We start from the raw sequence: 14,704 nt of genomic DNA, 5'->3' as shown, positions 1-14,704 counted from the left end.
TTTATAAAAGTTTGGGAGATCTGGCAGAAGTGGCCATTTGTTTCCATATTTTTTTGCTTGTGTTCTTTGAAAACAAAGCACTTCTGGTCTATTTGTGACCCATTATCAGTGGCTTACAAGTGATCTTTTTCTGGATTTTATTTTTACAGGTCTGAAGAGGTAAATCTTGCCAATAATTCACCAGGAAAACATGTACGAATAGAAGAAAGTCATTCTTGGACAAGAAGAATAGCAGCTGTGGGGCATTTAGGAACAGACTTAAATGTGTAAACCAAGTTTTTCTTCAAAAAAACTTGTCATTTCTCTCAAAACCACACATCAACCTCATTGTGGCGCTACAGGGTTCACTAAAATGAGTATGGTTCATCCTCTGGGGACATTGAATCAAAATGTCAGGACACTCAATCAAATAGTTGTTGAGATATATACGATATGTAAGATATGTAAGCAGTGGACCAGACAACAGACAGACGACCATATAGCTGCCCTGCCAGCACGGCTAAAAATAACCAAACCTTTGTGCAGCAGAAATATTTTCTCTGGTTTCACTCCTGTTCCTGAGTCTGATGTTTACTTCAATATTCATATCAATATTCATAATAATCATGAAATATATGTGCATGATTTATTCTGAAGCACAAGTGAACTGATGAGAGGAAAAACAAGCAGTTTTTGTTTGTATCACCCCGAGTGATGGATCGGTCCAAAGTCACTTCAAATAAACTTGAGCTTCCTACTGACAGTGACAGAAGATGTTAAAAGGGTGACTCTTTCCCACTCTCTGCTCTTGAAAGCAATAAAAAAGAGCTATAAAACAGCACTAATGTCCAACAAAAAAATGAATGTGAAACCATACGAGTAATCAATCCTGACTTGTCTTGATGACATTAAAGGTCATTCTGGTCTACATGTGAGCAATGATGAGTAATTAAGTCGTCACTGAGGTTTCCTTTTATGCTGACTGGCCCTCCCAGCTGTCTGCGAAACACTGGATTGGACGGTTATCAGCTGGGCTGAAGCATTTGGGTGATATGGTATTTCAACTTTGTACTTTGCAACAGACTCCTTGATTCCTTGAAGACGCCAAAGCCACAGAGAGGACCACATTGATCTGGTTGTGTGTTTTTATTCCTGCTGGATAGTTTCATGGTGATCTCATCAGCTGCTCCTTTTAAATTGGATTTATGACGCAGAGTGCAGACAAGGTAAGACACATTTGTAATCCCATCACTGGGTACAACTATTGGTTTTTGTGTAAGAAAAGTGCCCTTAGAAATGCAACAGTTTCAAAGGCGGTTCTAGTCGTGTATTGATTGGAGGAGTCTTTGTCAACCCCAACTGAATATTAGTCATGTTCTTTAAAAACAACTAGCAAGAACACACAGGCAGACAAAACAGGTCTTTTCTATGAGAGAGCACCTCCATGCTCAGAGTAGATCTTTGTTTCAGGTGCATGGTGGGATGGACCTCACTGACCTCCTCCTCAGGAACGCAGATGAAACCACGGGTTGCCACAGCAACCAGCCATGGCCTATCACCATTCATGACGTGAGTATGGTGGTTATTCTGCACAGCTCTCTTCTGAGCAGACTCACTCAGGGGACAACGTCAATGTCAACGAAAATCTACTGTTGAGTGTAATCTGTATTCTCAACCAGGGTCATGTATTATGGATCTGAATCTTAGGATATACCAGCGCTCATTTACAGTTTGTATTCTCCTTGACTTGACTGACACCATGACTGACAGCGATGAGGCCAACAGCTACAGGCAAATGAACTCAAAATATTGAAAGGCCGGTGTGTTGATGTTTTGTCTGGGTGTGAATATGATTACCTGATTTAGGCAGTCAATCCAGCGAGTTGTAATGTCATGGGATGATGTATATACACCCTCCTCCTCCTCCTCAGGCTCTGAGTCCAGAGGGAAGTACCCCTGATGACTTCCTGGACATACTGCTAGGTGGAAGCGCCTCGTCCTCTGCCACAGCATCCCCCCTGTGGTCGCCCTGCACCACTGACAGCGGCATCAATGAAGACCCAGCGACAGATCCCACAGACAGCCTTCACCCACCCTCCTGCACGGCCTTTCCAGCCTTTGGCACACAGTCTTTCCCTCAGCCTCCTCCTATGGAGAACCAGCCTCCACCAAATGAAAAAACGTCTTATGTTTCCATTGACCTTGGTAAGTCTGGACTTACAGTAAAAAGAAATCATCGCTGAAACGTGGATATAGAGTAACCTGTGATTGCTTCAATAGCAGAGCACAAATGTTAAGACATAGAAAAAAATGAGAGGAACAAGGTGACCCAGAGCACTGGACAGCCAGGTATAAAACATGTATAAATCCTTCGTGTGAGATTCATCCATTTGCACTTTTTGTTGCAGAATAATGACAGTTATTGACTACGCGTTTTGACAGCAATGGGTCCTTTCAAAGGGCAAATTATTTGGTTTTCCCATTTTCGAGCATTTTAAAAGGATAAAAGGTTGTGCAGTTGATTTTTTTATCACGTGAGGAAATTGTCTTTTGAGGGCAGCTTTTAAAGAATGGTCCCTTTTCAAATTGCTGATTATTGACCAATTATTCCTAAACTGACCGGATCTGCAACAACACAAACATATCTAACACAGAGAGATGCGTGACATATATTTTGTGGAGCGCTTTGTAAAGAAAAGTAGGGTGCAGCAGTCACAGATTTAAGATTTGAGACGCAGGCAGCAACACAAACATTTTGTGTTTGGTTTGAATGGTGCGTGGAGCCAATTTTGTGAATCATCACCAGCTGTTACTGCTCCAATCTGCAGGCTGGGAGTCCGATGAACTCCAAGAGCAGTTGGGCATTGCATACTACCTCACTACGAACCAAACCTCCCCTCTGTCGTCCTCTCAGACTCTCACAGTGAAGGACCTGCTGCTGTCCAACCTAGGACAGAAAGTAAGGAGAGAAGAGTTGAATATTTCTGTGAAAGAATTTATCACATAAAAAGAATTCAGTCTCACTGATCTGAATAAATACATTATGAACTAACTTGACGGTCTGCTGCTTCTCTGTACAGTTCAGCCAGAGACCAAAGACCTTTTTTTTTGTGGTGACCTGTCGCACTCCGGGAGCACAAAACAGAATTTCATGCAGCAGTCCACTCTAATGGCTTCTCTGAGTAAAGTGCTCAGAGAGTCACTTTAACTGGAATATTCTCTCCATCTGGTTCACAGGCGCAGCAAATCCCCCAGCATTCCCTGCAGGAGCTTATACTTAATGAGGATGAGAAGAAGCTTCTGGTTAAAGAGGGGGTGAAGTTACCTAGCAAACTGCCCCTGTCCAAGGTACATCAGCAAGACAGGACACGTACTTGTATGTAGGGCAGATGTGTACGCATGCACACGCACGCACGCACACACACACACACACACACACACACACACACACACACACACACACCATGCACACTGTCTCCTCTCCCTCTGTCGTGCACATGCATGCATCTAAATCTAAATCTTGTATCCCCAGTTACCCCACCTCAACCCAGTTTCCCCTCACTAATGCTGCTCTTTTCATTCTTTCTCGACCCCATCCTCCCATGTGTTTCATCCCCCTGACAAGTCTGAAGAGAGGGTTTTGAAGAAGATCCGGCGGAAAATCCGCAACAAGCACTCAGCTCAAGAAAGTCGAAAGAAGAAGAGGGAATATGTTGATAGTCTGGAAGGAAGGTAGGCTGCACTCTGCATCCTCACTCGACATTATCTCAGCACGCCTTGGCCTAGAGAATTAAACTTTTATCTGTGGTCATTTGCTGTAAACCTGAAGCATAATGAGCCTCATTTGTCATAAACTTAATTAATTGTACAAAAACCTGTTCCATGGGTGGGATAGGAAGATTTTTAGAGAAGTTAATGTTTTTTTTTCTTTCTTTCTTGATAAAATTGGAGCCCATGAAAGCTTTTTCGTTCACTGGTAGCTGATGTTTATCAGGGCTATCTTTGAAAAAAGCTCCCCAGGCTCAGCAAAAGAAGTAGCTGGAATAAAAAGACAAAAAAGCTGAGTTGCACCAGCGTCCATGGCTGACCAAACAAAGAAAGACCGAATACTTAGAGAAACTCAGACTTTTTCAAGAGAAAAGGGCTTGACAGAGCTGGAGTTAATTGGCATCTGGGGAATTCAGTATAAAGTATCACAGAAATAACACATTGCTAACATTTCCCACTTAGCACTAAACACAAAGTACAACCAAGGCTAAAGGGAAAGTCATTCGTTTTGGGGTATTTGGTCATAAACCAAAGTTTTGGATTGATAATTTTGACCAGATGATGGTGAAGATGAAGATAAAAAGTCAGATGTGCACCAACGTTGTAATTCATCCTAAGAGGGACAGGGATGTCTGAACAAAAATTCATTACAATAGATGTCTAGATGATTGACTCAAAACTGTGTGATGAACAGTGGCACTAAAGGAAACATGAGGAGAAGTCATTTGGGTCTTTTGTCTGGGCACCATAAATGTCTGAAACCAATTTCATCTTAGTCAATGCTACAGTGGTTGAGATGTCTCAGTCTGGACTGAAGAGGTGGACAGACAGACTGACATCCACAGAGCCATGCTGCTAGTGTTACAGACTTTCCTATTCATGTACAGAAGCTCAAACTCTCTATAGAGCGCATTGTGCATGCAGCAGAACACAGATTAGCACCATAAGCATTACAGTCCAAAGTTTACCAAAAACTCCAGAGGGAGGTGCTCTAAGCACACAAATCGTAATTATCCTGATCGAGATCCCATATAGGCAGACTGAAAGAAGAAGAAGATTCAGTCATGTCTAGTGTAACAAACATATTTCTACTTCTATTTATGAAACAATAGATGGCTAAGGACCGCCACGTTATGAATGAACATTCTCAGGATGTGAAGGTTTTCCAACACAGACCTAAAATTTGACATAAACAGTGCAGTTGTGAGCTTTCTTTATCTGATCTGGTGTCAGCTGGACAGAAAAGACGCATTAAAGGGGAGGAGAAACTGCAATGTGTTGCAGTTGGAGGGGGAATTAAGTGGATGTTGAAGATGCTGTGTAGATGCAGTGTCTCACAATAGAGGGTTAGAGGTGGAGGTAATGGAGGTTTTGCCAAGATGGAGCTCAGTTTAGTCCTCCTCCTCCTCTCCTTTACGCTAGGCTTTGTAGAATGGGCCTTATCACACGGCCAACCTTTGTCAGTGAATTTGTTAATCCTGCCTGCCTCCCCCTCGTTGCCTCCTCTGCCTCATTACACCTCCGCAAACAATACAGAGTGGTAGAGCTTGTAGTTTGATTCATATGTTGAAAGACTCCTCAAAAAAGGGCAGTGCAGCAATTCACCTACATGACTCAGTGTGTCAGCACTCCAGGTTTATTGTTTGTCAGCCTCCCCAGGGCGTTACTAGGATTGTTTGATCCTACTGACACTGAGCCTCAGATGCACCACTGGACTCTAAAACCTTTACCACCCTTGATTCATGTCAGAATAGGGGACACTGACTCTGTGAGGATCTGAAATTGGTGGACAGTGGCATAAAATTAGATTAGAGAATTTGGGGTCAGAAGAGTCTGGGTAAGCTATGAGCAGCATGTGGTAATCCATAAACCAAGAAAAATGAATATAAATTTTAACTGTATTTAAAGCCAGTTTGTATGGTTCTTTGTTTTATAATGACACAAAATGGATTATCTGTTCATTCCCAAACAAACCTTTGTACATACACCCTTCTCTTTCAAACCCTCAATTAACAAATGGGAGCTTTAAATGTCTAATAGTGTGTTATGGACATCTCAGTCAAGCTATAGCTCAGTTGCCTCTGGACAACAAAAGTTTTATGATGGGGTGAGAGAAAAGAGTCAACATATGTTGGTAATTAAGCCAGCTGCAAACAGACCGTATAAACAGGGTATCATTATCAGTTGTGGTTCAGCTCAGGCAGAGGGCCATAATGGAGGGTGACTCACAGTGACTAAAAGGAACAAGAGAGACAACAGAGGAAGAAGAGGGGGTTAGGGCGGGGGGAGTCGGTGGATGACAGAATGGGGGTGCGAGATAACACTCAGCAGACGGATATTGGCAAAGACAGAAACCAAAGGAAGACAATGCAACTTCATAACACTGTTATTTGAATCCCTTCTTTCTTAATTTTTATCTCTTTCTCTCGACTCTCTCTGTCCCCTTCTGTAGGATGTCTGCGTGTAGTGCTACCAACCTGGAGCTGCAGAGAAAGATCCAGCAGTTGGAGGAGACCAACAAGTGAGTCCTCAAATGAAGCTAGGAAAGGCTGCACCTCATTACTTTCATTATTGGATGATCTATCATAAATTTCAATGGTTTTGTTCTACAAAAATGACAGTAGAAGGACAATCTCTGTCACAGTCCCCTGAAACCCAAGGTGACATCTTCAAAGAGCTTCTTTTGTCTGACCAACAGTCCAAACCCCAAATATTTTCAGTTTACAGTGATTTAAAACAGAGAAATTCAGCACGTTATCATTAATTATCTTTTGAGCAGCTAGATTCATTGAATGTTGTCATTTTTTGATTTAAAGGACTAATCTTGTCATCGACTTAATTGATTGCAAGTCAATTAATCAGTGACTGTTTGCTAAGCCCTGCCCACTTTGTTAACCGTTACTGCACCTGTCCACCTTACAGTGACAGAGGCAGATTTTTTTTTATTCTACGTAGTTTTTCAAACAACTGATGTTTTATTTTGAAGGAGAAAAAAAGCATGTTTCTCGACAAATGATGAAACCAAAGTTACCCTAAACAGATAGATAATTACAAGTTAGAAGTAACCTGTAACCCCACAATATGATTTAGTTAGTGATGTGCTCCCTGGCTTTGGAAATAAAGCTTGCAGGTTGTCAGCTGGACATGCTAATGATTGTAGTTTATGTTAGAGCAGATAAATGCACTGTTTAATCCATTCCTTATACTTCTTACAGCCCCGTGCAAACCACTTCAACATGTGGAGAAATCCACAGTAGGGATGACAGATTGATCTACACTGGATACAGTACTACTGATAAAACATCTTGTTTTGAATATCGATACTCGTGTCAATAGGATCCATACAAACAAAACTATTAATTGATATTGTATTGATATCAGTTATTTTCTTCCCTGGTATTACCTGCTGATTTTGAGGCATGGCCCACTCCTAATCCAAAGTGCACCATCCACAGGTGCAGTAGCTAAGCTCTGATTGGACAATCACTGTTAGAGGGGAGGGGTTTAGCAAACAGTAAATTAAGCCCTTTAGTCCACTGCTGCTGTAAAAGCAAATGCAACTCAGCATCACCTTAATCAGTCATTGCAAATTCCTTTTATGAACTTAATCATGGCCATAATTTCAAACACAGGAGGAAAAAAACCCATCAAAATACCTTTGAAGTGGCACCTCTCAATATTCTAATGTTTTTTATTTGCCATTTAATCACACTCTCTAAATTATTTAAATGGTCCTTACCCCATTCTCTCTTTTGCGCCTTTGTTGTGTGTGTTGGATTGCATTTGTCAGCGTTTCATTGATCTTCATTTAATTTGTGCTTGTTTAAAATCAGGACTCTGGAGGCTTTGTATGAAGACAAAGGACACAGAATACAAAGCCTATCCAATTTTAAAACCTCACACTGACTCTGCTTCCCTTCCATCCTGCTATGACATTATGCTGTTTTCTTGCTGACACTGGCACAGAGCTGTAGCGACTTGAAATAAAACGTGGGAAGAGCCAGGGTACATACACTTCCTTTGCTCCGTGCTGCTCCTCTTTTCTGTTGTTTGAGTTGCCAGTGATCACAGATGCTGAAAATGTTATGCCTGCAAGGAGCCGGTGGCACCTCACAAACATTTTACAGTCTCTTTAATCTTCCTGTCTGTACTTCAATTGCAGTGCTCTGTTGGAGCAGCTAAACCGGCTACAGCCTCTCCCCCCTAACAGCTCCAGCAAAGCAACACACAGAGGGACCTGCATCCTGGTGAGATATATAACACATAACATTAATTTACACCATTGAGAATTTGCTCAGACAGCATAATCTACAACAGCTAAATGATAGATGCACGTCCGTACCTGAACAAATAATTGACAACCGCTGCCTGAGCTCCCTCAATGACTGCTTCTTTATTTACCCTAAAGATTTTAATCGTGTTTGAAAAGCACCTGCGTTTGTCTTTTGTGCAAGATTGTGTGTAGGTTATGCCTAATAACTTCCTGTCTTCTGTTCCCTGTGCTTTGTGTCATTACCCTCTGGCCTCTGTCTCCTGTCCTTGGCCTGCTTTTGTCCTGCTGTCTGTGCTTATGCCCAGGTTTTGCTCCTCTCCTTCTCGCTGCTCATTTCCTCAAATCTTCAGCCAGACCCGTACAGCCAACTCAGCCAGGGAGAGTACACGCAGACCAAAGGTCTGTAGACATACACACACTCACACTTTCTCTGTCTCTAACGCACACAAACACACACTCACTCCTCTCCACCATGTCTGTGCCCCACAGTGCCGTCCCGCTCCCTGCAGTCGTTGAATGAAGCACGAGACGTCCCTCCTCTTCCTCCCCTCACTGTCTCCAGGGACTTTGAGGACCTGTGCAGTCTGGAGAAGCTCTGACCCCGGATGGGTCTCCCCACGATAGATTTCCCCATCCTCTCATAACCAGGATGACAGTCGCCGTGACAATCAGTGATCTCCTCGGCACCCAGAGGAGGAAAGATTTAGCAGGGGACTGCAGGCGTACTTGCAAGTGCAGCATCCAAATGATCACTGCAGAGACTAACTGAGGTGCTGTGGAGTGTTTGCCACCAATTCCAACACACCAACAGCTAATTAAAAGATTTTTCTAACTCACTGAGATGGAGGTCGGTGAGGAGGTCATCCAGGTATGCAGACAGATGTAATTTCTCATCTTGCTTTGGAAAACGGAGCCTCAGGGACCTGGTGGAGCATAGGTTATAATGCTGATATGCGAGATGTAAGCATGTATGATCTGTAACATGGCGCAAATGTAAATTCACTGCTGTATTTTAGTATTTAATTTTAAAGTATATGTTGAAAAACTTTATCAAAACTTGCATTTGAGTGGCTTTTTTTTGACAGTTCAGTTTAACACTGAAGAAGCACTGAAGAATTAAAGTGTTTACTCCTGTGAATTGTGGAAGCACCTGAAGGATTTTGCTTCTCTTAGTAATGCCATATGCCCAATCTGGATATTTGCATCCCAAAAATAATGAGACAATATTTAAAAGAAATGTTGCTGTTATTTAACAGATTTGAGGGATAATGTCTGACACTACCGTCTGTTGCAGGGAGTCCGTCCACACTTCACTGGTTGATTTAGTCTCTGGTTCTCAGCTTCTCACACAATTATCTGTCCAGGAGAAAAACATCCTCTCCTCTCTGTTCCCGTCCATAATACATGAAGATTCAGACAGCTGTCCAATTTGACAGGATTATTTTCACAGGATCTCAGCTAAACAAAATATGTGCTGAAATACAGTTTTACTGAGATGGTGGCACAGTGTACCACAGTGCTGGATGAAAAGTGAGGGCATCATCAAAGTTATTACATCATGAGGGGAAATGAATGTCTGCCCCACATTTCATGACAATCCATCCAATAGCTGTTGAGAAGTTTCCATTAAAAAACACAAATCCCAACCTCGTGGTATCGCCAGAGGAAAAGTTGGTGGATCACCAGAGCCAGTAGGCGTCCTGTGGGAACCATGAATGTCTGCACAAAATTTCAAGGCAGTTTTAGTCAGGACCAAAGTGGTGGACTGTTGGAACAAACAAATTGACATCACTAGAGAAAAAGCCGCTAGCATGGCTTAATACATTTAGTTAAAATGAAAGGATGAGGTGCTCTTCACAAAGCTTACATTCCCGGCACCAAACAATAATAAATGGAGAAAAAAATGATAAGACAACATAATGAAGTTGTTAAATAAAATTGTGATTCTGTTTAATACTCTCTACAGAGTTTAGCTATTTACTAGTCCAAACTTTAGGAGCTGGGTCTGCTGAGTAAATTCAGGCTCATGACCTCAAGCAGGACGTTATAGAATAGGAGTCATTTGCATTTCACAAACCTCTCTGAGTGTGTTTGTTCAAGCTGTTGCAAGAACTGAGGAGGTGGAAAAAACTTGATGATTTCAGCAGACCTGAACCAAAGACACTATGTACACCAGGAGTCAGAACAGAATTATTGAACAGGCTGCTTAAAGCAGTGTGTTGTAATGGTGAGAGAAAGAGTTAGTGTATAAATGTGGGTAGAAACTCAGAATATCAATCATGTCAGAGGAGAGCAGAGCTGCTGAACTCAGATATTCTTGCAAGCTTAGTTTGTGTGGTTTCATCAACTTTTGAGGGAAGAAGCAGAAAAATCTTAGAATCTATAATCACCACACCGACACGTTTACACTTTACACATGCACATTTTGCTGCGCTAATGATGAAAAAATTCAAGAGCAACTGTGAGACACGTCTTTGCTAAAAATCATTAGTATTCCTTTTCTTTGGTAGCATTAGTGTACAACCTTGGCAGGATGCATTAGTCAAAGATTTACTGACTAGATCCTGGAGGATCTCTATGGAGGATATTTCATTTCATTTTTTTCACCCCCTTTTGGAATGAAGGTCTTATTTAATATTTTTGCACACACTGGGATCATTGCTCATATGGAGATATTTATTTCACTGCTGCTGTATTTTATGCATTGCAGCAATGTGGAGGGAGCTGTGAATTGAAATCCCTTTTTTCAGCACAATGTCCTTTTTTGTGCTGTGAAAAGCAAACACGAATTGATGAAAATGAAATTTGACATAAATGTCTTAGAAAGCTTCAGAAGAATGCAAATGAGCGGCTTTACAGAGGGCCCCAGTGTCTGACTCCAACCATGTCTACACTTCCATTCATCTCGATATTGGTATATATGGATATTGATGTTATTTTCATCTGAAGTTGCTCGCTGCTTGTAAAAACAGACAAAGAAAAATAAAAGATAATAATAAATTGCTTTACAACCTCACCAAACATCTTAAATCATACATTCATACAGCATTTTAGAAGAGAGGATCATTGATTGAATGTCTCTTGTTGCAAGCTGGTGCTGCTGATGTTTGGTTTGGAACAAGATGTAAGGATCTCTGCTGCTAGACAAAGTCAGCAAACCTAAAATGCAGGTGAAAGATTTGTGCAAATTACCTGACACGTCAAAGACTGTCAATGCAAGTCCACTGTGGACTGCTGAGGCTGCTTGAGGAACTGAGTGAATTTCTCCTGCTCTGTTCACACTTTTTCTGTCTAATGCACACACAGCCGACCATAGGCGTGGATTACCAGCAGTGTACTAAAAGTAATGCAAATCAAACACACACACACACACACACACGTGTACACACAAGCACATATCTAACTATCTTGCTGGCTCCGTCACAAAGACAGAAAGCCGTTTGAAACCTAATTTATTATTCCTCTGATGTGCATCAATTCAGATGTGCATCAACAAACCCATGCAGGGCTAAGTAAGCCTTTCTGAAAATACCATCGTGTGTAATTTACCTTCAGGTCACATGCAGCAGTGTTGAAGGTGGTATACATAAACATAAAATCAGAGTCTGTAATAAGCTGGCTCCATCAAAGAGGAAAGAAAATGCAGACAAAATGCAAGCAATGAGTGGCAAGCTTGTGAAGATGGTCAGCAACAGTTTTCATTTAGAGATGGCATAAACATGGACTAAAACACACTTATATCTGCAAGAAAAAGTCCAAAAATCTATTGATCTAAATGATTTTTTCCCACCATGTACCACAGCACAGCCTTCCCCTGTTTGTTTACCCATTAATCGGCAAGTACTGATGAAACAAGACACCTTTAAAACATCCGATGGTATCATTTAATAGAAACTTCATCTCAGTGTAACACCAGAGCTTCACTCCTGCCCAGTATCTGCTGCAATGCTCACTAGAGTGCATGTTGAAGCCCCCATGTGCGCGCCCAGGCAGTGCGCCATCCAGCGGCGGAAGAAAGCCTCGGCGAGTATAAAAGCCTCTCGTGTCGCGCTGCTGTCAGCATCACTTAAAGAAGGGGCTGCTGCATCAACACTGACCTCAGCCTGAGCGCTCCAAAGTAGGCTGTCACGGATTAATCAGCTTTTAGAACTCATTTTTTACGCTTCTAAAAACAATAAAATGCGAGCAGAGGCGCGTTTAAACTTAAACCATTTGGATAAATCATGCAATTATGACCTCCTGCTGAGACTTTGAGCAAGACTAAACATACAGGACGGGGGCGATGGGGGATGTCGGCGTCCTCACCTGCGCACCCACACACTGGAAGTTAACCTGAAAGAAGAGGTGCCGAACTTGTGTCAATAAGTAACTCGTCTTTCTCTCTGCGCAATCATGCCGAGCAACAGCAGCGGCTCCGGAGCCCTGAGCCCCCTGAGCGTGTGCGGAGGAGAGGAGGATGAACGCGAAATCTTCAAACTTGTCAGCCCCACAGGAGCAGCCTCCAACCTGGCAGCTTTTAACCTGTCACTGAACTGCTGGCTTCACATCCTCTCCAAGGAATCCTCAATGGACATGCATGGTGACAGCGCAAACCTAGCAGTGGGTTCCTTTAGATTCACTTTTCTCACAAATAAGAGGAATAGATTTAATCAATGTTTCTCTCAGGACTGTAATTTTTTGCATGAATCACCTGAAACCTATTCAAATAAAGTGCTTGGTTTTTATTTTTTTAATGCATGTTGATGTTTTGACTGTCCATGATTTCCATGCCACCACTTTTGTGGTCCAGGATGAATCCTGAATAAGAATATCACTGCATGTGTTTGACAGGTGCGAGTCCTCATTGCCATGGTCTACCTGGTGGTGTGTGTGCTGGGGCTTGTGGGTAACCTCCTGGCACTCTTCCTGCTCCACTCCCGCCGCCGGGGCCACAACCACTCATCCATCGACTGCTTTGTGATGAGCCTGGCACTGACGGACCTCCAGTTTGTCCTCACCTTACCCTTCTGGGCAGTGGACACGGTGCTGGACTTCCGCTGGCCCTTTGGTCAGGTTATGTGCAAGATCGTGAGCTCGGTCACCACCCTGAACATGTACGCCAGCGTCTTCTTCCTCACCGCCATGAGTGTGACCCGCTACCGCTCCCTGGTTACCTCTCTGAAGATGGACAGCCCTAGGGTCGCCACTGCTCGTGCCAAATGGGCCAGTCTAGCCATTTGGGTGGTGTCGCTGGTGGCCACGCTGCCTCATGCGCTCTACTCCACCACAGTCCAGGTTTGTTGAACTGAGACTGATCACCCAGCCCTGATCTGATGTGTATTTTGACTCTGCAACCACTTATGCAGTTGTTGTTGTGTTTGCAGGTGTCTACAGATGATGAGCTGTGCTTAGTGCGGTTCTCTGACTCCGATTCTGGCCATTGGGATCCTCAAGTCCTGCTTGGACTCTATCAAACACAGAAAGTCCTCCTGGGATTTGTAGTTCCCTTGATTGTCATCTCAGTGTGCTACCTCCTCCTCCTGAGGTTCATCCTGAGCAGGCGCATTGTAGGCAGCATGATCAGCACAAGTGTCACAGAAAGGTCAGAGTCTGAGAGAGGACGCCATCGCCGCCGCTCCAAAGTCACCCGCTCTGTCACCATCGTGGTTCTGTCCTTTTTCATCTGCTGGCTGCCCAACCAGGCTCTCACCTTGTGGGGGGTGCTGATCAAATTTGACTTGGTGCCCTTCAGTAAAGCCTTCTACAACGCACAGGCGTATGCCTTCCCCCTGACTGTGTGTTTAGCCCATGCAAACAGTTGTCTCAACCCGGTGCTCTACTGCCTGATCCGGAAAGAGTACAGAGCTGGACTGAAGGCGCTTCTGCTGAGAGTTTCTCACTCTGTCCAAAATGTTCTCACTCTGGCTCTGAGGGGAAGGAGGGTGGAGGAGGCCCCATCCAACCTTATGATACACAAAGACATCAACATGTGATTTACCGTGTAAATGGAAAAATTTGTCATTTTTGGAACGACAATTTGCTTTGTAGTCGAGCGGTAGATGAGAGGACTGATGCTACTCTCATGTTCGTACACTAAATATGAAGCTACAGGTTAGCTTAGGTTAGCTTAAAGACTGGAAACAGGGAAACAGTTCGTCTGGCTCTGTCCAATCTAAGCTCAGTAATTACCACATTGTTTCTGATTGTCTTTAATTCTTTAAAAACCAGAGTGAAACGATGACAAAGCAGGGTTATACACATGATTATTAGTGCTCGTGTTCACTGTGCTGACAATAACAGCTCATATGAACTTGCCCTCTTGTGGTATTTATGACTTTGGACTTCTGAAAGCTCGGAGTTTTTAGTCGTACAGAGTTTTTCTTGGTAATCAGATGTCTAAGGAAAATGCTGATATTTCCAACGGCCTCACAGTTCCTGCATTCATGTCATTCATTACAGCTAGCTCACTAAACTATCAGCCTTGGTTGCTTCTAGACGCTAACAGTGATGTGCAAGCAGCACTGCATATCATGTACACCACCTCCCATATCATAACCACGAGCTCATCAGTTCCCTTTGAGGGCGCCATGTTTCACGTCTCTGAACAGTAACTTCCTGGAGTCTCTGCTGGTTGCTGGGCAACAGGTGGGTTGGATTTAACAAACAAGATCTATCTTGGTAATTTGTGAGCTTTAGAGGTGCTGG

At 43.0% G+C, this 14,704-nt stretch overlaps 2 protein-coding genes across 2 annotated transcripts; both read left to right on the top strand.

Annotated features, from left to right (window-relative positions):
- Nucleotides 1–1,088: 1,088 nt before the first annotated feature.
- Nucleotides 1,089–9,017, top strand: LOC139214382 (cyclic AMP-responsive element-binding protein 3-like protein 3-B). The gene is made up of 10 exons (XM_070845224.1): nt 1,089–1,205; nt 1,450–1,548; nt 1,911–2,184; nt 2,808–2,938; nt 3,217–3,327; nt 3,605–3,711; nt 6,200–6,268; nt 7,910–7,994; nt 8,326–8,419; nt 8,510–9,017. Exons 1-10 carry the CDS (start codon nt 1,185–1,187, stop codon nt 8,617–8,619), a joined length of 1,101 nt encoding a protein of 366 aa, XP_070701325.1. The 5' UTR covers nt 1,089–1,184; the 3' UTR covers nt 8,620–9,017.
- A 3,395-nt stretch (nt 9,018–12,412) lies between these two features.
- On the top strand, nt 12,413–13,992 carry LOC139214381 (relaxin-3 receptor 1-like). Its single transcript, XM_070845223.1, has 3 exons — nt 12,413–12,619; nt 12,851–13,294; nt 13,384–13,992. The coding sequence occupies exons 1-3, from the start codon at nt 12,413–12,415 to the stop codon at nt 13,990–13,992; spliced, it is 1,260 nt and encodes a 419-aa protein (XP_070701324.1).
- Nucleotides 13,993–14,704: the final 712 nt, after the last annotated feature.

Source organism: Pempheris klunzingeri, chromosome 15, assembly GCF_042242105.1.
Source record: "Pempheris klunzingeri isolate RE-2024b chromosome 15, fPemKlu1.hap1, whole genome shotgun sequence".
Taxonomy (NCBI): Eukaryota; Metazoa; Chordata; class Actinopteri; order Acropomatiformes; family Pempheridae; genus Pempheris; species Pempheris klunzingeri.
The sequence above is the reverse complement of the archived record's forward strand: the minus strand, read 5'-3'. Positions and strand labels throughout refer to the sequence as shown.